Here is a 24,273-nt window from a genome sequence, read left to right on the forward strand (position 1 = left end):
CGACCATGTGTCAGAGCAGGGACGATGTCTGCGGTTGTGTTCGTCACCCGATGCGGAGTTCGCAAACGGAAGCAAAATTTTGCCGAACTTCCTGTTTGCGAACCGAATTGTTTGCGAACAGAAGCGTTCATGAACCGAGGTACCACTGCCTCTTCTTTATATTGCCTCTTCTTTTGAAGGGATTGTCATAGTATACCAGTGGCCCTTTGGCGACAGGATCACTTTTATCCTAATAAATTAAACTGGCAGTCCAGAGAACATAGGCTGAGAGACCAGAAATGTCAGTAGTTTTAAAACACTCTAACAAGGTAATCTATATTACATAGCTATTGCAAGGACAGACAAACAAGCTAGTTTTAAACTGTCTTGAGTTAAACTCTTATTTAACTGAGATTTATGGGTAGGTTACACTAGACCACCACTATGGGTGGTGTGAATGGTCTAATTAAAGATCTGGCTGTGGTTAGGGTTTCAGCAGTGCCAATTGCTTTTACTGTAATAGCTCTCAGCAAGTTAACAGATTCTATTACTACACACTACCATAAAATCCAAACTTTTCCAAATGCAATGTAAATTGCAGCTTTGCCTACATGCAATAGTAGCAGTTGAGCTACCAGCGGCCACTACTGAAATGACAAGTGGCCATCCTTGAATCACGGAGACAGTGCAGCACAACCGTGGCAGCCTAAGGGCAGCTGCATGAAAAATCTTATTCTCATAGGGATAGGGTTGCCACCATTTCTTCAAGCGAAACCCGAACATTCTAGCGGCGCGCGGACATTTTTTCGGGAGAATGAGTCATGGCTTTTTCATATGTAAATAGAGCCGCCCATTCATATGTAAATATCACAGCTGAGACTATTTTCAGTGGGGGGCCAGTAGCCTCTATCTTAATTTTGGTTGCCCCTGCCTGCCTGACATGTTGTGTCCGGGTTTCTGCTGGGATGAAACCCGAACACAGCATTCAAAACCCGGACTGTCCGGGTGAATCCTGGACAGGTGGCAACCCTACATAGGGATCATCTGTGTACAGGCACATAATGTTCAATATTCAAGGACTTCCCCTAGAGCACAGTACAGTAATATATTGTTCCTTTTGACACTCTTTTGAAATTAGCAACACACATTAAATTAAGGACACTTTTAACATGCACTCCACAGCAACGTCCAGCATCTTCCATTCTCTGAACTCTACTCGCTTGGCTCATTGGCAAATAGGCCAGCTTCCCAACGTAGTGCCATTTTGCTCTTGTGTCGACTTACACGGGTGGACTCCACGATCTGAAATAGAATCACAAAAGTTATGAATTACATTGTTATGAATGATTAGGCAAACCAGTGCTAAGACATGCAGGGCAGAGCAACAGCACATACCCACCTTTCCTTCAATGCCCTGTCACTCTTTCCAGCTCCTTCAAACGAGGAAAGGATTCCCCGTGTAAGCTCCAAGTCACTCAAGTCAGAGTTTACACAGGGATGAAGACTCTTTCCCTGCCCCCATATGTGAGCCCGGGCAACCAAACCCCAACACTTACACGTGATAAAGGGGAGCGTCATGCTTCCCTATACCTGGAAATATCAAGTATTTTACTCTAACTAAAAATAAAAAAGGTTTTGTCTTTACCAGTGTGAAAACATCAGTAAACTGATTAGTAGGGATGGATGAGTCGGTCTAGATTCGATTTAGTTGGATCCTGTTCAAAATTCACCAAATGCGGAATTAACAGCGAATCCCAATGAAGTCTATTGGGGGTGATACTAGATTTTCAAGGCTAAAAGAGAAACTATTGTCAAAAAAGAACATGGGGAACTGGCAGGCCTGGATTCCCCACAAGGCCACCGAGGCACGGCCTCGGGGCGGCAGGGCGCAGAGGGGCGGCAGCAGTTGCCCTCTCTACATTCAGTCCTGCTTTGTACAAGCAGGACTAAATGTAGAGTGAGGCAGACGATTTTTCGTTTACATGTGAACTCAGCGATGTCGCCGAGATCACATGTAAACAGTGTGCAGCCTCCTCCCCTCCCCCCTGCACTTACCTCTCTCCTCTGGTTCCGGGCTCCACCGCAGAGTCTCTCACTGCAGTAAGCAGAGCAGCAGAGTTAAAAGTAACCCTGCCGCTCCGTGTAGACGGTGAGAGGGGAGAACTCTGTGCTCTTCCTCTCTCACCTGTCACAGGAGTTCCAGCACAGTGCTGTGCTAGAACTCCTGTATTGGAGGTGACAGGGTCAATAAAGAGAACCTGTCACCTCCAATTGCTATCACACAGAGGATTGTTTTCTCCTGCGTGATAGCAATGAAGTTAGGTGGGAAAAAAACATTACATTGATAAAAAAAAAAAATGAAATAAATAAAAATGTAAAAAAAAAGGAAATAATTAAATAAAAAATAAAACGGTGATTAAAAAGTAAAAAATAATAAGAAACAAATTATTAAAAAATAAGAAAATAAGGAACTGGGTACAGCCATGAACAGCCTATTTATTATTTTTCAATTTTTTTAACCTTTTTAGCACTTTTTTTTTATTTTGTATTTTTTTAATGTTTTATTTTTTTTACCTTTTTTAGCACTTTTTTAAATTCTATTATTTTGTATTTATTATCACTTTTTTTCCCACTTATTGCTCCTAATTATTCCGCTTGCTAATAAGTCCCTATGTGACACCATTCGGAGGTGACAGGCCTGACAATGGGGGGGGGACCTTGGAGGGGAGGGGCCAGCAGGGGGGACAGACGAGCAGGCTGCTATACAAGTGATCCCGGCGGATCACTTGTACAAACAGCCCGAAGCTATTTAAAAATTGAAAGCACAGGCATCGGCAGAGCATTTTCATGAGTACAAGTACTGAAAATGCCCTGTATCGGCCCCAATACCTATACTATTATTGATATCGGGACACCCCTTATTTATACAGTATATTCAGTATATATAAAATGTATATATATATATTACATATATACACAAACCTGACGCATCCCGGATTCCCCTCTCTTTAACTGACCCTTACCTCTTCCAGTAGGGGTGGAGTAATGAAGTAGGGAGCCAGGCAGGTGTTCAGGTGACCACCCACCCGGCTTCCTGATTGGATGGGAATCCTGAGAAGCCACGACCATGCTCCCTCAGAGCTTTCCAGGCACCGAGGATTGCAGCAGCTGTTATGTGAGAAATGTAAATAGCAAGTGCTGCTCCACTCTAAATTGTTGAGCTGGTCACCGAGAGATTTCTGTGATCTCTCCACCGACTCAGTAACTAAAAACACGGCGCCCGCTGTTGCAGTTTCGGTGTTGTACTCAGGGTGATTAGGATGTGCCCCGCCACACCCTGTACGCACGCCTATGGGTACAGCTGTCCGAAACTTTTTGCTTACTATCAAGGGAGCACAGAAAAAAGTTACATCTAGCTGGTCCACCAAGCAAGAAAGCCACTCCCTAAGATATGGTAAATATGTCCTGTTTTGTTCCACACCTATATTTTGCAGCTTTCGGGTCAAAGTGATAAAAAGTGTTTTTCTTAAGGCAGCCCCTGCCCTTCATCAGCATGTGAAAGCTAATGCCTCTGTATAGCTGAACTATGTAGTCCACATGACCAAAGAGATATGGTCTAGCAAGCATGAGCGACACTGCAACTTCTTTATGGTGCACTGGGTACATTTGCTGGTGGTTGGGAAGGATGCAGGATGGAGCACACTACTGGATCTGGGGGTTCCACCCATGTCCTGCACCTTAGTGATGGTGGCAAAGTCCATATACCTTGCCACACTCCTTACCGTATAACCCAGAAATATCGGGTGCTTGTAATAACTGCAGATGGCACCGCTCAAAATACAGTAACAAATGCAGATGTCATCAGCACCCCAGCACAAAGATTCACGTCAGTGCAAATCCACTTTAATGATAGATGTTGTGAAGACAAGTGCTTTCGGGGCCGCGCAGGTTCCCTTTCATCAGGCTCAATAATGACATTCATGAAGGTCATTATTGAGCCTGGTGAAGGAGACCCTGCTAGGCCCCCCGAAAGCGCTTATCTTCATGACATCTATCAATGAAGTGCATTTGCACTGACATGAATCTTCATGCTGGAGTGCTGATGTAATCTGCTTTTGTTAGTGATGGTGACAGCGCAGTCACCTTTACTCTCCCTTCCATAATGGCCTACTCAGAACAGCCAGTACCCCGCCCCCCCAAGTGACCAAGAACCTATGCGGTCCAGGCAAAACAGGAGCCACACTGGGCCAGAGATTCTGGTAGCATTTCAGGAATAGGCTGAGAATTGGCTGATCCCCTGCTATCTCATGCCAGACAAGGTCTTGTGTGATAATAGCACCATTCTGCTTATAGGGTCCTACTGTTACACATAAAGTGAGATGTTTGTTGCAATTCTCTCAAGTGCCACCAGATGTCCTCATTCATTCTTGCTTTACCAGGACAACCCTGATCTTGCTAAGTTAAGGCCCCTTAAAGAAAGGTCTCACTAATGCTGTCACCATGAAAGTACTGCTGTCACTTAACATTCCCTGTTTGGGAATGAATAGTTGAGAATGGAAGCAGTTAGAGAGCGTGGAGCAGCAAAGGAGAAAAAAGAGAGGACCCCTAAGGAGGGGCAAAGGTATGTTTACTTACCCTGTCTGTACTGTGTTGGCAGATTTTATTACCAAATATAAATTAGATTTGAACACTCTTTGTTCTAACAAAAGATTAAAAACTTTAAAGCAATGTATGTTAACGAGAGGAAGCTCAGTCTGACCATCTACTTTCACTTTCAAACTGCCTGGAGTAGAATGGAATCTGCACAAAGGCCTTCAACAAAAGAACAGCTACAAGGTAAGAAATATATTTCTGAAAACATTTTTTTGGTATGCTGTGTAAAAGGAAACACATAACAAACATATTGTGGGATTTTCTCACATTTGACTGCAAAAGTGGAACTACAATTTAAGCTTCCCCCGGTGACCTGAATAGAGAAAAGCTGAAAAGTCAGGAGGCAGATCTCTGACTGCCGTGAACATAAGATCAAAGATATGCTGTGCCTGAAGTGGTTAATTGCTTAACGAGGTAACCCCTCTGCATGTAAAGTCCACTGATGTGCCCTGCCTCACACACGTCCTGAGCGTGGTGATGCAGCAGTCCCTAGTCAGATACCCAGATTTCCAGCATATTCTGCTGCAGGCTAAAAGAGTATGCTACCACTTTAGTTGGTCATACCTAGTGAGTGTTCATCTGGCAGAAATGCAGTGGCAATACAAGCTGTCTGCCAACCCCCTGATATGTAACGCACCCACACACTGGAACTTGACTTTGGCCATGCTGCAGTGGCTGTACCTGCAGCAACAAGCCATCAGTGAGTATTGGCGATAATAGTGAGCCATAACAAGGTGGGGATTAGTGACATGATCCCTATGGTTTAGCAGATACTGCACAGTGTTATCGAATGGGCACTGGAGGAACAGCAACAGGAGCAAGAGGAGGTCTTTCTACTATCTCAGGGCCAGCAGGATCCTTTGACTAACTAACTACTAACTCCATCCCTGTGAGGCAGAGACAGCAGCAGGTATAGGATGAGTACAAAGAGGAGGGTTGGGGTGTCAGTGGTGAGGAGAGGTACATGGGGCAGGTTTCCAGGGGATACGTTCCACCCCATATGGGTGGGGTGAGATGCTTGAGGACACTGTTGTCCTCAGAAACACAGAATATTTGGGGCTCTCTGCTGCAGGCAATTTGTGGCTAACAGGCTCATCCATGCTAAAATATCTTTGCAAGGATCCCAGGATTCAAACCAAGAAGGAGAGGGACCATTAATGATTGGCCACCCTTTTAGATCTTTGATAAAAGGGCAAAAGGGCAGATCTAATGCTGCCATCTCAGAGGGAGCAAAAGTGTGCCACTTGGAAGAGATGCCTCTTAGCTGCCGTTCCAGAGAGTGGCAGGATCCCCTTGCATGGCCAATGCGCCTTTAATCTTCAGATCACTGAAGGAGAAGCAGCAGTGATGGTAGCTGCCTCAGTGATGCTTTTCAGTTATTTAGAACAAATTGAAAAGGCCTGGCTGCTGGCAGTAGTCACAGGCATCACTTAAACCATATGTTCGCAAATTAACAAGGGTCCAGGGCAAATGTGGATACCCTTGAAAACGAGGACCCTATGGGACTATTGGGTGTCCAGGCTGCACCACTGGCAGGAGCTTGCACAATATGCAGTGGAGCTGCTGGCTTGCCCTGTGGCCAGTGCACTGTCAGAGAGGGCATTCAGTGCAGTGGGTGGTTTTGTGACAGAGATAGGAATTCACTTGTTCCCTGACACAGTTGACCAGCTCACTTTCATATGAATGCACCAATCCTGGATCAGCAATGTTTACAAAATCCCTGCAGCTGATGAACGACTAAATTTTGCTCTTACTTTACACAATTACCTTCTGCCACCATTACTAGCTACTGTTACGTCAGTTGGCCTGCCACTATTACCATCTATTGTCACCATACCTAGCTCCTTCTACTGCTGCTGAGCTGCCATTATTACCATCTCCTTTAACCACTGCTGGCCTACTGCCATTACCATCTTCTGTGACCACTGCTAGCCTGCCATAGCTACCATCTCCTGCCACCGCTACTGTCCTGACACCATTACCTGCTTCTTCTGCTGCTGACTTGCCAGTATTACTATCTCCTTAAACGCTGCTGGCCTGCCATAATTACTAACCTCTGCCACCACTGCTGGCCTGCCACCAATACCAGCTCCTACCACCATTACTTGCTCCTGCCACCAACAGCTACTGTCACCTCTGCTAGCCTGTCACTTTTACCAACTCTTGCCACCATTTCTAGTTCTTTCTACTGCTGCTGGGTTACCAACATTACCATCGTGTTAAACCACTGCTGACCTGCTGCCATTACCATCTCATGCACCGCTGCTGGCCTGCTAAATTACCTTCTCCTGCAACCATTACTGACCTGCCACGGTTACCATGTTGTTCTGCTGCTGGCCTGCCATAATTACCATTTCTTACCACTGCTGCTAGCCTGCCACCATTACCAGCTCTTGTCACCTCTGCTGACCTTCCAGCATTACCTGCCCCTGCCAGTATTAGCCACTCCTGCCATCGGTGCTGGCCTGCCACCATTATCAGCTCCTGCAATCTCTGCTAGCCTTCCACCATTACCAGCTTCTGCCACCATTACCAGCTCCTTCCACTGCTGCCGGCCAGCCACAATAACCAGCTCCTGCCAGCCCTGCTGGTCTGACACCATTACAAGCTCCTGTGGCTTCTCCTGCCCAATTCTGGTGTTCCAGCACAGTAAAGGTGCCACACATGGTTTTTCCTGCAGCTAGCCTCAGCTGCAACATTTACCATTTTTCTGCTGGGTCAGTCCTGCATTGTGCTTTAAAGTTTGCGGCCTATTTTAGTGAGTAGGCACTGTATGTAACACACATAATATTTCTCAGCTGCAAAATTTGTAATGTTTGTTAGAGGGTTAATCATGCTCCATGTCTCCTAGTTTTAGTCTTTTCCACTGCTCCACCTATCAAAAATATTTGTGGCTGTCACAAATCAAGATGCGGACCCTACTCCCTGTGAGTAAATGGAGTCTAAAACTGGCCATACACTGTAATATTTAATTAGCTCAACCTGCAGGCTGAACAAAAAAAATATAACAGATTCCTCATTCAATGCTTATGAGCATTTATTGAGGAATCTTCGCTGTCTTCATGTTATTCTGAAGGTGGCCGCCGGCTGCTGTCGGAATACCTGAACAGAGCTGGCAGCTGATTGGCTTACTACTCAAAGATTTTCCGTCCGTCCCCTCCGGCCGACTGAGGGATGCTGGCAAAAGGGTGCTGACACCGGCATCCACTGTGCAAATTCGATGAACCAGGCCGAAATTTGCATAGTGTATTGCCAGCTTAAGGGGTACCTGGTGTTCTGCCAGGGACCCCTTCATGCGAGTCTGGGCTTAGCTGCTGGCTAGGCCAACTCAACAGGTACTTGCGGACACAGAGGAGTGTTGGTGCAAAGGGAAGTTGGGGGAAGAAGTGAGGCTGGGAGGGAAGAGATGGCTCATTGGAGGTTCAAACTGTGCACAGGTACAGAGATGGTGCAGCTGGGGCTTTAGTTGTTGTGGAGACTTGGGTTGTAAGTACAGAGGCACAGCGAAGACTGTGGATGAGGCTGGGGAGCAGCAGTAGCAGAGGGTGCCATGGAGACTAAGGTTGAGGTTACAGCAGAGACTTTTGCTGCAAGAGCAGTGGTTACTGGACTGAGGGTAAAGTGAAGACCAGGCCTGGGCGCAGCAGAGACTTTGGCTGTGGGTGCAGTGGTGACTGGGCTGTGGCTGCAGCAGAGAACAGGCTGAGGGTGCATTGCTAGGCAGTAAACAACAGTAGCTCTGGATTGACACTATGTTCGAGTGGTGACAGTGCAACCTGCTTAGGTTTAAATAGAAGAAACAGTCATCTCTCACGATACTCCAGTTAAAACCTGGAAGTGCCCGTGGCTGCAGGTATTAGAGGAGGTGCTGGTACAGGAACGCGGATGGTAAGTAACACTCTAATTTTATTTTTTTAAGTGACACTACACACAGGAGTTAAATCTTAAAAATACATTCAAGTACCTTAACTATTAACAATACTGTGCCTTATTTGTACTGTACCACACAGGGACCATGGGGAACAAAAGGATCCACATTCCAGAAGGAAGGACAGTGTCAGCATGAATTCAAAGATGTTTTCAGGATCTACAGCTGAGTGATGCACAAATAAGCTACATTTTTGTTAATAGGTAAGATACTTCAATGCATTTCTACGATTGAACTCCTGAGTTTAGTTTCACAGTACTTTAAAAGCTGCGTGGTATCTCCCACTGAAACTGTAGCCCACTGAGCTTTCTTATCTACTGTGTATGGAGTCTGTAAAATATTTCTGGCTTTTGTCTCTGAAATAATATACTCTATTTTTGATTTCATTATAAATCCTGCCTTAATAGTTCCCTCTTCAACTGCGGCCTAGTAATAAATTGCTTTTGTTTATAAATTGTTCAGTGAGTCTGTACAATATTTCTGGATGTTGTCTCTGAAAAAATATGCTTTATTTCATGATAAAAACTACCTTGTCTCTCTCCTACACTGCAGTCCAATCTAGCTGCTTACATACTTTCTAGCCACTGTACTATATGTGTGGCTATTGTCTCTGAAATACGACACCAGAAGTTTTCACTGAAGGGAAGGTCTGTTCTGTGTGTTCCCGGGAGAGGAGAGAAGCCGTAAATCTTGGCTACACACAGAACGGACCTTCCCTTTGATTAAGAGAAAAAACCTCTGGGTATGTCTGGTGAGTGCATTATTAAACAAATAGGGAGCATGGAGAGCTGACACTTTAAGATATTTAACCAAAAGGAAACCGTTTAATCAAGTGGAAAAGGAGTGGACACGTGTAACAATAGCCAGCCTGCTATTGGATATTTTCATTGCAGCTGCCTCAGCAGCTGAATCCAGTGAAGTGGAAAGGTGAGACTAGGGGTCTAAAAGACCCCTAATGTCACCTTAAAGAGAACCTGTCACCTCCAATGAAGGCAACCCTGGTGAGAAACTGCCCTAAAATCATTAGTCTGTATTGTTTTAGAAAAAATGTCGAATGTCCATTGAAGAAAAAGTATCGGTAATTGGTATCGGCAAGTACATGAGGGAGAGTACTTGAACTTGGTCTTGAAAAAGTGGTATTGGGACATCCCTAGTTGCTACTTCAAATCAGACCTGGGAAAAAAATACAGTGTCACTGCTAAAGCTACCTAAAAAGTCTTTTTAAGTTTAACTAATCAGATTGGGGTGCTGCTTTTTCCAATCTAAATGTACGCTAAATGTAAAATTTTAAAAATCACTTACACATGCAAAATGTGTGATGCCAGAATACGGCATCATTTACACTGTCCATGAGTATTGTACTGTTTCATAACACCACATACATCTCAAAGGCATCATCTTATAAGGACTTCATCAAAAGGAATGGTATTTTTGTTATACCATTCCCTTGTTGCCCTTTAAGTCGCCTTAAAAAAGAGGACCCTCTCCCTACTGTACTGTATTTAAAAAAAAAATGTTTTTGCATATGTATGCCCTCTATGACAGTGCCCTTTGTTTGACAATCCCTTACCCATTAGCCTTGAAAATGGGCATAATTTTTTTCAAGATTGTCCCACAATTTAACCATATCTTGATGTCATGGCATTCAGCCTGAACCATAGATGGATTGCTTTTGAATCATAGATCAAGTGTTTTTTGCTTACGCTAAACCAGAGGTAAGGTGAAGCAGGAGCACAGATCATTGGCACCAGGTGACCATATGACCGTTTTCAACCAGTGATGTGTGCACATTTATCACAGACACAAAGATTGTTGCTGGATATGCCCAAAAAAGCAAAATTGCCCAGCACTCCTGTCATGTTTTTGCCTTCATCCTACTTCAGGGACCACTTTGGCCATTTTGTTAATGGAAGAAATAGTGAGTGTAGTTAATATACTTGTAAGATCAGCAATAACTGTTTATCTTGCTGGAGAAATCAGACACTTATATCCCAGTCCCACTGAAATGAGGGCGATGGAGAAATGGAGGGTTCTAGTCAGATTGTATTTCAACTGGGAATATCCTTTAGCAAGGAAGGAACGTTAACATAATTATACCAATCTCCACTCATCTACTCAGACATGCAATGCAATGCTGTAGCTGTAGCTTCATTTTCATAATTTTAACATGAATAATTCCACATGAGATTTGCTGATTTTGCATGTTTATATGATAGTACAGTAGCTACACAGAAGAACACACACATAAACTGTTGGAAATATAAGAGATCATTACCTCTGTGTTGACAGAATCGCTTGGGTCAATGCCAGCATACTAAGGGAGATAAATGAACAGCCTGTTAACTGATGGGGTTATCATTTTATTTTAAGGAACAAACTACTCTATGAAAATGGAGATTTCCATCAACAGCACTTAGTGGATCTCAAAACCCAAACAACTTAATCTATATAATAATATAAAGCAGATAAAAAAATTTAATTCATCCAAAATACTAAACGCTTGTCTTCTTTTCTATTCAGGTAATGATGCCTTGCTGCTTAGGTAGTCAACCTAGGATAACTTTGGTACAACAAAACTAAATTGTATAAACTCACTTAGAAAAAGCAAAGCCATGTTGATCAGTCACTCCTAGCTCCCACTGCCTACTCTATCCTCTCAGGACCAGGAGCAGGGAGCCATGATGAAGACATCGGGGTTGATTTACTAACCTTATAAACACACCACGAACATGTATACACCTCTGTAGTGTGTTCCCTCCCAGCATGATCTATGGGTGGAATCTAAACATCTTTGTAGTGTGTACACACCCAGCAGGTGTGTTGTGCAAAGCACTGCATGAATTTGCAAGGTGATGTTGTGTAAATTAGCTCTATGTTGTGTTGCTTGCGTTGATGAATGCAGGAATGTAAATGCATGAGCTAACCATTTTTGTCTAAACTGTGAAGCAGCATTATATATGCATCATGTGCATGATTTTTCCATATATGGCATTAGTGGAAATATGCTTTTAGAGACTTTTTGGTTGATAAATACGTTTTGCTGTGTAAAAATCACACGCACCTAGTGCGTGCGTGTGTTTAGGTTAGTAAATCACCCCCATCCTGCCAGCTTCAGACGAGGACCACAACCTCTGATGACCCAAATGAAATACCTCTTTATGGTAAATTCTGACACCATTGTGTTAAGAAGCTTACCACTTATTAAGAACACTTTATTCTGAGACGAGACAGAGCGTTGAAACACATCTTGTGTACCAAACCTACATGGTCTACCGTTCTAGTATCCTTAGCCAGGTTTCCTTTACAGTGGCCCACAACTGCGAGCCATGAATGAGTTGAACAGAGATTCAGATTCTGGAGTGGAGAATTTGTGGGAACTTATTCAGTTGAGTAAGTGTATATAGCCGAATAGTGTTGATATAAAAAAGTATAATCCAACTCAAAAGACATGCACTTTTTTCAGATTATATCACAGTTGTTCTGAATGAAGGTGGATACCTTTTTTTGGATACTTAGACATTAATAAAGGGCCAGTAGGTGATGGTATAACTCCACATAAAGAACTTGCAGCATTCACATATTGCAGGTTTCTTCAGTGCCTCCTCTTGCTCCCATAGTTTAAAATAGAAGCATCCCAGTATTTGTTTTAAACCACATTCTACAGTGTGTTAGTAGTGCCATCAGGATGAATGTGTTTCCTAAATGTTTCCTAAAACGGAGAAGTGAGTACCTTTTCTTTCTCAGCTGGCTGAGTAATCCAGAAGTGACAGCTGGCTGAATTTAAGATGGGGGTGCGTGAAAATTACATAGGGTGTGAGGATGACAGCACTGGCTTTCATGGGCTGGTAAGTATGTGTTTTTAAAAGTCAACAGCTACAGTTCTTGTAGCTGCTGACTTTTATTTTTTACTCTTTAAAGCAAATGTCAGAGCAAAATGAAAAAATATATATATTCAGTACATTTCTGCAATATGTGCACTCATATTTAATCCCTTTATAAACACTGCAAGTACAGAACAATACCTGTTTAACTCATTAGAAACCAAGTAGGCTCCTACCTTCCTGTGCTGCAATAAAATCTCCAGCAGTATTAGCAGCCAAGCTCAGTTTAACTCTGGACAACACCTCTCCCTATTCCATGGAGATGCCAGAAGGTGGGTGGTGTTCCGTATTCCTGTCTGAGCATGGCAACACTATGAATTCAGTATATCTGCAGACCTTACTAATCCATCCTTGCGAACGGGGCTCAGAACTGTCAGAGCTCCGGTGATCGATCGAAAGTAACGGAGCCAGGACAGGAAGAATGGAACCCATGACGTTCTCCCTCAGTTTTTAGATCTGGTCAAACAGCCATATCATGTAGAGAACACATATCAGTCATACAAGAACTGCGCACAGATGCTCCCTTAAAAGACCATCATTATCTATGCCTGCCACTTGATATTTGACTGGACTGGATAATTATGTTGCCTAAAAATTAATTCAAAAGCATTCCATAAATGGGTCTGATCTGGGCATAGAAGGTGGAAAATCACTTCTCTTGCTCAATATGTAAGGGTACCTAGAGGATAACTGTACTTTATTCCAGATGTGTATATATGAATTGCTGTAGTGCAGTTTGTGTGCTGTCTCCCTTATGATTATATGCCACTATTTTTCAGTTCCCCGAGGATTTCTACATTCAAGTCAACAGTGTGGTGTATAGCAAATTAGCATTCCCTCAGCTACTTTATTTCACATATACAGTGAATAATATAGCTATCAGTCTTCTTTACGTTTTGTTTTATGTTTTTTTTTTTGCAATAATTGTAATAATAACAAGCTAGCAAGGAAAGGAACATGTAACAATAGAATACAATCTGAAATAAAATAATGTACATCTGCAAAAATATATTTCTTAGTTATTTTTTATTTAACATGTGATATAACAAACAGAAAGAGCAATCTCTAAAATTAATTTTGATTTTTTTAAATAGATTTATAAATTGAATTAGGAAATATTTTATCATATGATTTTTTTTTCTTTTTTTTTTATCAAATTGGGCAGTAATTAAACACAGCTACCTTTATGTAATCCTTTACTCCACTGGGGTAAACCAAGCTCAATTAGCCTTAATTTATTACAAAATACATAAAACAGACTTATCATCTTAACATCCATGTGTATCTGTAAAGGCTTGGTCTACAATATGTGTTTAACGGTGTTGAATTATAAGTGGATGAAGTAATTGAATACACAAAGGTAGCTACCCTCCCAAATTTATTTATCTATTATTTGCTCCCTGTTAAAAAAAAGCAGTGTTTGCCATGGACTCAATCATTTCTTTTTCATATAGAGGGAATGTACAGCTGGAAGATGTTACTGTTTCCTTGGACTGGTGTTCTCCACCCACCAGTTCAGACATCCTTGTATCCAGGTGGTCAGGAGGTAATGAGACTGGGAAAACTTCCTCTACTATTTAAAGAGAAGAGCATACAGGATTCAGGTACACTTCACACCTTCTGTATAGATATTATTTAACATATGATCAAACCTGCTAAGTATTTAAACCAGTGTAAGAGCACATGCGCAAAGACAATTTAAATGCCTCCATCTTCTGATTACTTCCCAGGAGGAACGGGGCTAGTGCAGCTTTAATGGTCCTTTAAACAGGGAGCCAAGCTGTCAAAGTACAGGCTATCAAAATTGAGGTGATATAACTTGTTTGGTATTGCCCTGCCTTCAACTGACAAGTACTGTAAACCTGACAAATTAACTTTGTAAAGTTCATTGACCACAGAGCTACAACTATCATTGCCCTGCCCTATTTCCCATTTGAGTGTGGAAAATCCTAAAATAGATTGTAAAGCCCAAGTATAGGAGCCAGTCCACAGACTGAGCACTTCTGAGATATACTATGCCCACAGACTGAGCACTTCTGAGATATACTATATTTAGAGTAGTAAAACCTTTGCCAGCAATAATTATTTAATATTTAGCAAGCAAAGCCGTGAGATAGAAAGGAAAAGTTATGGTCACATTTACCGCAACATACTGTTTGAAAACAGAATATATCTCAAAAAGCTAATCTTCTGGGTTCATTCAGAACTGTGGTAATGTTGTGGTAATGTACAGTAAAATGTGCGGTTTATAATGCCTGAACATGTACAACAGTAAAACATGGTAAAATGTGCATTGCAATGTGGAGTAATGCCATTTTGTTAACGGCACCCCAATGCACTATTACAGTAGTTGGGAATGCACCAGCACTGCAGCCCACTGCAATGTACATGCCATGCAATGTGGAGTACTGCATTAAAGATCAAGGGTCAGTACATTTTTTTAATGTTTAATGGTGCACTTTCAGCTCATCCAGAATGAATAGGCTGTGTCATCCCACATCGCTCTAACGCACAATAATGCAATGTGTTGTGGCAGTGCATGGCAATGCCGTGACGTAGCATGGCAACATTGGCACCCAGGACTCTCAGCCAAGGGGGCTGAGAGGGTCCAGAATGTGAAACATGTTAAAAGGAAGAGCCTGGCTTTTCAGGTTCGTCCAGGTTTTCCTAATTGTAGCTGGGATCTAGAGCTCTGGAGATTTCGTAGAGCTCTGGGTGGAATGAGATCTCCAGTCCTGGGGCCAGGTGTTGCCAATGCTATGTCACGGCATTGCCATGCACTGCCACAGTGTTAATACACATGCAATGCACAGTCTGAATGTGCCCTGAATGTTTTTTTAGCTTTACTATTGCCTGCCAGGAAAGATGAAGTTCCTGACTCCATGTTTCTTGGCAGGAGGGGGACATTCATCTGGTGGGATAAGGCATGCCACCGAGTGCCTCCTCTTACGCAGCTATCGGGTCCATGACCGAGGTCCCTCCCCACTCTGCATCCCACCACTGTCTACATTGTTAGTAACATCCACAGGTAATAATGAAGGACATTTATTGAATATCGTTCAACCCTAAGCACAGATATAAATGTATAAACAAAGTGCCCATGTATGAGCAGATTGCTTGACTTTCAAAACAGCTAAGAAAGGTAAACCTTGGAGTATAGCAGACTACTAATTTATTGGTATACAAAAATGTTCAGCTTTTACAATGGGATCACATCATTTTTTGGAGCACCATTGTCTATGGTACAGAAAGAGATGGGAAATGTACAACTCACAGGAACAGGGGGTGAGGGGGAATCTTTCAATTCCAAACCTGTTCTCATAACAGCTGTCTAGGGGGTATCCTTTAACTTTGGAAATATCTACTTTTATATTTTGCTGTGTCTCTGGCACAGGAGGTGAAGGCAAATCTCCCCAACAGGGAACGGACAGAAAAAAAACCTGACAGGGGCCTTAAACATTCCCATCCTATGCAAAACGATAATAAAAAAGTGTGGGTTCTAAAAACACTTTAGATCCCAACAATGGGCTCATCCCCAGGCCCTTAATTGTCCCATCCTCCTGAAGGTCTTTCTGCATCAGGGCTGGTGCTAGGATTCTTGCCTACGCAGGCAAGGTGCATTTTTGCGGTGCCGCGTGTGTCGGGATCCTCTGGCAGTCACCGGCCAGCTAAATTAGGACCCCACCTGGAGCTCCTCCCACTGGACCAGCGCTGACTCACCGCTGCTCTCCCGCACCGAAGGTAAGTGAAAAAAAACATAGCGCAAACATCAGGGCATTTTGACAAGTACAAGTACTTGTCAAAATGCCCTGTTTTTTCCACCCTCACCCTGCAGCGCCCTCAGGCGGCCGCCTGACTTGCCTTGCGGTAGCGCCGGGCCTGTTCTGCATGTATGTTTTGCTCAAGTTTTTTTTATACTTTCCTTTCTTTGAAGTCTTTTGGTTGGTCATGTGATGTGCTGGGTCTTTCTTCTCTTTGCCTGTTATCAGACCCCGGGAGCTACTCTGCTGATGCAGAGAGCAGCGCTGACATGATGGCATCAACACTGATCTCTCCTGCAATATACCAAGAATGAAGGGCACCAAGTTGATGCCCTTTAAGCGGTGAGATCATGACACCCATTCATTTATAGTACAGTATGTCCTCAGTGCTCTGGGTTAAATTATGCTGAGCTCAAAATAAGTACTGCAAGGTATTGCTGGCATTGAAGGTGAGTATTGCATCCTGAGCTGTTTTTTTTAAATGTGTACCCTGCCTGGGGACCTATTTAAATAAATTAAAAAAATGCAGAGTTAAGCTTTAGGACAATATTTTCGCTTTTGTACAGGTTGGTGCATCTACAAAACATTGTTTCTATAGCAGAGATTTAAGGAAATGATTGCACAAAAAGAAATGACTTACCCAGTTTTCATGTGTTTTCAAGCTTTCTGATTCAGACTCAGAAAAAACTACTTTGGGGTATGCTTTCGGTGTGAACTTTTGTGCAGGTAAAGGGCTGGATGGAGTATTTTTCCTAGATGCAGTAGACCATGTTCTTGATCCATCTAAGAGAGAAACATTAAATAGCCCATTACATAATGAAAACAGTGTTCATTTAAAATGTTCATCTCTGATTAAACCCAGAGTTCAGAAATATAATACAATATAAATAGAGACTAAAAGCTGCTATTATTGTTAAGCAGTAAAGAATATTTCATTAAAATGTACACATATATACAGTAGTATATCAACTAGCAACTGCTCAGAAACTGTTTACCTGATGTCAGTGATGGTTTCCCATACTGATTATATTCATAGTGGTCTTCTTTCAATGTAGTAACAGGAGGAAGTTCACTCTTTCTTCTTTGTTCTTGTAATTCATGTTCTCTCTCTAATGTTTTGCGAATCTCTTCCTCCATCACAAAGGAATGTGAAGGCCTCAGCCTTCTACTGTATTTTTCAACACCATTTGCAGATACTGGTGTTTTCTCCACCTTATAATCCTTTTCCTCTTCAGCCTGATCTTCTTGTGCATGTAAGCCGAATTTCAAGGGCTGTAATTGAAAATTCTCTTTGTGAACAAAAGTTTCCACTGATGATTCCTGAACTGTTGTGGTGTCATTAGGTATTCTTACATCTAGAATATTATCCATACTTAGCCTTCTGGTTCTGTAGGGGTTGAGTGGTGTTGGCTTCCAATTGGTTCTTAGACTGTAGGGTAAAGGAGCATCCACAACTGTCAAATTAGTTGTCTCATTGCCCACTTCAGAGTCTCTCTGGTATGTACTGTCTTCTTGTGTGTCAGTTATGATTCCCTTGGAGATAGTTTTTGCAGTTATTTTCTGTGGGTAAACAGGTATTTCATCTAGCTGCTCAAACAACTTCCTGCGCTCATCTATCTCTTGGGCATTTCCTTTGTCATAAAGCCCAGTCAATTTTCCTTCATTTTTTAGATCAGCTTCCCTTTGTGCTTCTCTTTCAATTTCTCTTTGAAGAAAGAAAGCAGTGCGAACCCTGTCTTTGTTCTTTTTGGGCAACTGTGTTTCTGGGGAAATAGATAGCGCTAGATTTTTTTGTATTTCCACTATCTCTTTTGATTCCACTGAATGCTGAATTCCCCTCTCTTTTCTCAGACTTTCCTCCCTTTGCAATGCAAGGCGGATTTCCCTTTCGATAGGGGTCTCATCACTGGGATTTGGAATGTCGTCTTTTTCTTCTGATACCACCGCTGTAGTCTCATCTCTGTAAACTTCACCTGACTTTTCCTGCTTTCCAGTATCTATAGAATCTACAGACAAATCCCTTAAAAACTGTTTGCGGAGTAAGCTAGCACTTCTTTCCCTACCAGTTGTTTCTTGGGTTACAGTGCTTTCATTCTGATATGCTTTTACATCCTGCTCCAATATGGAAGGCTCTTTCTGCCTGGGAAAATCAGAATAGCTGTAATTCTCATACAGTGACTGAGAAGAGAGCCTAGGTGGTCTCTGCTGAAGGCGAGGGGTTATAGGGAGACTGTTCCTCTTTTTCTCTAACATTACAAACTGCTGCCTGGCAGCTTCAAAATTGATCTGTTCCATGTCTACCTCTGCTTCAGTTTGACCACCATTCACTTCTTTGTTTGTAACTGGGGAATCCGTGCTTTCTTGTAAGTTGATCAAATCTTCTGTGTCCAAACTTTTACGGTGACCTTGCTTTTTGATAATGTCTCTTCTTTCCTGCTCAAGCTCCCATACTTTTTCTGGGGTAAATTGATGTGAGCCTACCCTGGAATTTCCATGTTCCTCGCCATCACTGTCAACAAAGAGCTTGCTTGGGCTAGTCTCTGGACGATGTGAACGTATTTCAAAACGTTCCTCCCCCCTCAGCACTTTCAACTTACTATTTCGATCTGGTGGAGGGATCCACACATCTTTACCTTTATCTGCCACTTGGCTTTCTTCAGGTGTGGAATTAGTCAGATCTTCCCTTGAACCACCTATACTTCTGGATGAGGAAAGAGAGAAGATCATGCTTCTGGTCACTCTGTCCATGGCTGGGTCTGAAGTAGTAGTAGTCACCTCTGTGTCAGTAATAATTGGCCTCTGCTCTTCAGAAATATAGGTTATTTCTTCATCTGCAGGAAGGTTCTTGGTAGTTACATCCAAATCCCTTTCTGTTTGTGCTTCAGATACAACTTCTTTTAATTTGTATGGGTTCTGAAAGTCTTCAGTATATTTTTGTAAGTCTCCTGAGTCAGCATCTGATGAACCAATAATTTGATATTGTGTTGAAATTTTTACTATAGTCTGAGTAGAGTCTGTGGCATCATACTCATTTCTGTAATCTGCGGATAACTCTGGTAGGTTTGGGCTTCCTTCTTCACCATTAACTGATACCTAATGTAATAAGAAAAGATAAAAACTGTTAAAATAGATCAGTTTCTTATCAACATTATTATTACAAGAAGTACCTGTACACAGCAATTTTTACTGACAAGGGATGAGATACCTATACACAAAAGCAGAATTCCAGGCAAACAGCCAAATACACAGATGGAAATTGTATATGTATTTGTACATATATCAGTTTATTCTGGAGGTTTAGGCCAGGTTCACATCTGGGCGTTTTACAGCACGTAGAGGCGCACTGTAAAACGCTCAGCAGCATGTGAAAACCAATAATTGCCTATGGGCATGGTTCCCACCTGGGCGTATTTCAGCGCGTAGGAACGCGCTGAAAAACGCCCTACGCCCAAAGAAGTACAGGAGCTTCTTTGGGGCGTATTTTCCACGCGTGTCCATTAGGATACAGCCGGATAGCCCTCGTAAACGCGCGTTTTTCGCACGTTTCCTTTACCGCATATCGCGGTAAAAACGCGCGGCAAACGCGCATATTCTGTACGCCCAGGTGTGAACCCAGCCTAACTCTGCTCTCTCCTCCTTAGCATGTCCCTTGTTGGCATATGGGGACTGCAACACAGATTGGTGCCTTGTGTTGCTTCTCACTATGTGCTACTGTAAAGGGTATTGTAAGATGCTGATATCAAATCAAATAAGGTACTTACACTGCTTGTGTTTAATATATATAATTAATGATGGTTTCATTTGTGTATTTTATATCTATGTGGAGTTCAGCCTTAAGCCTATAACAGCTAGATGAAGTTTATACTATCTAAGCACATTTTTAAAAAACTAGTGCACATGTTTATATAGGCATTGAAAGTCCTTTTACTGGCATAGGGAATGCTCAGAAATAGCCCAGCCCACACCGCATTAACTTAATTAACTTTGGATACGTTAGGCCATATGCATGTCTGCCTAATAGCTCTATTGCTTTTAAAACTCTATAGAGGAGAAGAAACTTGAAAAAGACTATCCTAACCAAAATATACCAGTCTGGTGCAGAAACACTTGATTCAAATATTTGATAGGCAGCTTTGCTAATCAAAATAGCCACATCTGACTGGAGAACCGGTCTTTACTGACTTAACTTACTGACATTTAGCTGCTGCTCCTTAAAAGGACACTGTCACCTTGCCCATGCAGGGCAAAATGGCAATGTGTTTGTAAAGCCACCCACCACCCCAGTTCTACTCACCTTACTAGAGCTACCTCACAGCATCTGCCCCCACTGCACCCGGCACTGAATTCCGAGGTGTCTCCTCGTGTTGGTGGCTATGAGGAGTGGTCACATTACCCCATCTGTCATGAGAGAGTGCAATTGGCTGCTAGACACAAACACTGTCACATGAGAGAAGGTTGCATGCTCCCCCATACTTGGAAGCACCAGGTATTTATTTTTGGCTGCGGTGAGGCAGTGAGATTACTGGTAGGCAAGTATAACTTTATCAGGGCCCTTTACAAATGCACTGTCACTTTGCCACAAATGCCCTCTATACAGCGGAAAGGTTAGAACTCCTGTCAGGTTTTATGTAATCTGTGTACCTTTAGTAGAGAGATTTGCCCTCTCTGTCTCCTAATCAATAATGTCACCGGGACTGAAAATGAGGGAAAATGCAACTTTTGAATGCTGCCCATGACCATAGTGTTAATTGATCAATTCATTATAGATTGAATCATTCTGGGGCATGGCACATTAAAAATCAATGTTCAATACAGCAAAGAAAAGCTCAATTTAACCCACTTTGATTGGATTTTACACCAGGAGTGGTCATTCTTTTTAGAGGAAGACAATCAACAATCAAATTGTGGAATTACTTTGTGAAAGATACAGTTGTTTCATAAAAGCAACTTTCATACTAAATGGTCACCTGGTTACATGGGGCCACAAAAAGGCAGTGCGGGTAGCAGTGATGTAGTATCTTTTACTCTGACTGAAATCTGATTGGTTCATATGAGTTTTTCACTTCACTCAACATTGCTGCTCTGTGTATTGCTGTTTTGAATAACTATGGTGGTATCACCTTTTGTATGTGAAGATGTATAGCAAATAGCCTACCCATACTCATTAACAATCTGAATTTCCTGGCTCTTAAAAAAATGGGTAGGTCTATATGGAAATTGGTTTGCTTTGTGATAGATCTGGGTAAAAAGAGAAACTTTACCTTCCCAGGGGTTAATTTACTTTAAGTTGGGGAATCTCCCAGATGGCACATGATTGGGGCCAGGGATGCATAATTGATTCTTAGGACACCAGCAGCCCTGTGTCCCAGAAGCAAATGAATGGGAAGCCATTACTTTGATGACAGCTTCTAAGCACACATACCTCCCCAATCTGGGCAGTGGCATGTCTCTGTACAACAAATCAGAGTTGGCCTTAATTACCACTAGTTTTCTAATCTGTAAACTGGTGGTATTTCTCTTTGAATCTGTTGCAGCCATAGTGACAGATTCTTAAAGTGGTGAAACTAAGAACTACCTGAAGTGTTGGTTAAGCTAACAAAACTGGCGATAGGGCTTTTCTAAATTTGGCATAGGATGTATTAAAGGTCCATACAACCAAAAAAGCAATAAGTATTTTATTCAAATCAGTATGAACTTCCTTGTTTCACCGCACTAACTAAGCCTGCCACCTGAACAACAACTCAAAATCTAACCTTCCCACACTGTAACATCATCATTGCTTGCTGGAAGCAATGCATGATGGGCTATGTAGTCTTAAGAAATGGAGATTGCATCACATCAAGAGAAAGAGATGTAAAGCACACTGGGAATCTGGGACGCTGATGAAAGTCTTGGGAAGACAGGAGGCAGCACGCCACTTACTACATAAAAGGGATTTTTTTTCAAGTAAGCTTTGATTGCATTATGTATGTATTCCTATTACAATGCTGATGTTATAACCGGATAGTATATGCGGGGACTTTAGAACTCCTTTAGCTAGCCAAGGAGTTATTTCACTAGTAAATTAATGCCATTCTGTAACAGGGTAATATAAATTCTCCTGTCATAAATTCCTCACAAGTGGTCAAAGTACCTACTATATGCAAAGTTTGAATTGTTTTATTTTTGCATAGTTAAGTTTATTCCTGTGCATCCAAATGATCTAAATATACTCCTAGCTCAGTCCTATTTGTTGATAAGAGTTAAAAACATAAGACATAAGTCCTGGATTTCAACAGTAACTTGCATCAGAAAAAAAGTAATAGATTGCTTTGTGGACATCTAACCATCACGCCAATATGAGCTGGTTGGGCATCTTGTTTTAAAACCATGAGCATTAATATGGAATTCTAGCCTCCCTTCACTGGCTCCTGCAACTATAACATCCTCCACTGTTCTAGGAAGGCTTTCCACAAGACTTTGAAGTGTGCTTGAGGAAATTGGTGTCCATTCAGTCAAAATAGGTTCCCAATAGGCTTTCCAGTTCATCCCAAAGGTGTTCAGTAGGGTGGAAGTCTGGGCTCTGTGCAGTCTTCTCGAGTTTGTCACAACAAACTCCTCAAGCTATGTTTTTATGGCCTTGGCTTTTGTGTACAGGGGTAAAGTCATGTTTGAAGAAAAGAGGGCCTTCCCCCAAAACTGTTGCTGCAAGGTTAGAAGTCCACAATTGCCTAAAATGTCTTTGTATGCTGCAGCATTAATAGCACCCTTATGGAAAACACCTGAACACAATCATTTGGAGGGGTGTCCACATACTTCTGGCCACATAGAAAGGTGTGATAGTTTGATGTCCACTAATGTTAGGAAATACAGTATATGGTAAGTATATGCTGCTTGTGGGAGGTCCTGGGCTGTATTTTCAGTTCAGTTCAGACAGGGATAAGGATATGTAGTGAAAAGGTAGGACTGATTAGCATTCTAAATGTAGGGTGCTACTAGGTTTATTGTTACAGAATCTTAGAGGAAAGGGGATTGTGAGTTATTGAGTAAATCTAGTTTTGTCTAGCACAACAGTGGTGAAACCTTTTAACAGAATTTCCTTTTTCCCAGCAGAGCAAAAAATACCTGCCTTTCATTATCATTTGATCCCTGCATGCCCTTGGCTTGTTCTCATTATAACACATATGTTGATTTGTCCTGCATCAATATGCACTCATATGCAATTTTTAAATGGATCTTATTGTCTTGAATGGCAGATTGACCAAAAAATGCAGCATACAGACTTTTACAATGCATTACAGGCCCCATAGCAATCAATGTATTTTCTTATGTTTATGTATTTTCCCCGTTTTGCAAAACACAGCAAAACCCTTGAGAATGCATTTTGTTTTAATACTAAAACTTATTATAATATGTAATACTGCATAACGCTTAATATGTGCAGGGAGGCAGGGGGTGTAATGGGGAACGGTCCTGTACTGCTGCAAGCTGCTGATAACACCAGCAACTGATAATTCCAGGAATGTTACCACCGAGCATCTTACAAACACAAACACACTGACGGCACACAAGAAAATAGACATACAAAAGTCTTAAAACACAATTACATATGCATTAAGCAGGGATACAAGCTGTTGTATATGTAAATATAGCTAGAACAGAATTGGAAATCCTGTAAATCCACAAATAATGTACTCGATCTTGTGGATTTTGTTGATACCCCAGATTGTAAAGGAAGCCATAAAATGGAACACAACTAATAAAGGTATCAAATACACATATCATCAACATTATACATTTTATCTTTAAATTGTATATCTAAGTTTAGATATATATTTAAATGTATCAATAGTAAAGGACAACATAGCGCAAAGTTGAACTATGTTGTTTAGAAATAAACCAATAGTTTGTATACTGCCTTTATGATGTATATGTTATTTGACTACTAATCTATTTTCTCCACATCACAGTTGGGTTTACTTTGCCCACTTTGTTGCATCTTTTCTATTTTGTACTGTGAATATGGAGAACTTATAACATCCTTAAATTGAAAATAAAGTATGTTTTTAAAAAAAAAAGAAAGAAAGAGAAC

General features: G+C 41.8%; 1 protein-coding gene across 1 annotated transcript in view; it reads right to left on the bottom strand.

The window, feature by feature from the left end:
* Positions 1-1,188: 1,188 nt before the first annotated feature.
* MISP (mitotic spindle positioning) overlaps positions 1,189-24,273 on the bottom strand; it is a 25,154-nt gene continuing 2,069 nt past the window's right edge. The window contains exons 2-5 of the mRNA XM_018560564.1: positions 17,198-19,295; positions 16,843-16,985; positions 10,836-10,874; positions 1,189-1,281 (exon numbers count right to left, since the gene is read on the bottom strand). Coding sequence (XP_018416066.1) covers positions 1,192-1,281; positions 10,836-10,874; positions 16,843-16,985; positions 17,198-19,295 — 2,370 coding nt within the window. The 3' untranslated portion in view covers positions 1,189-1,191. The remainder of the gene's footprint in view (positions 1,282-10,835; positions 10,875-16,842; positions 16,986-17,197; positions 19,296-24,273) is intronic.

This window comes from Nanorana parkeri, unplaced genomic scaffold (assembly GCF_000935625.1).
Source record: "Nanorana parkeri isolate BGI_ZX_2015 unplaced genomic scaffold, ASM93562v1 scaffold466, whole genome shotgun sequence".
NCBI lineage: Eukaryota > Metazoa > Chordata > Amphibia > Anura > Dicroglossidae > Nanorana > Nanorana parkeri.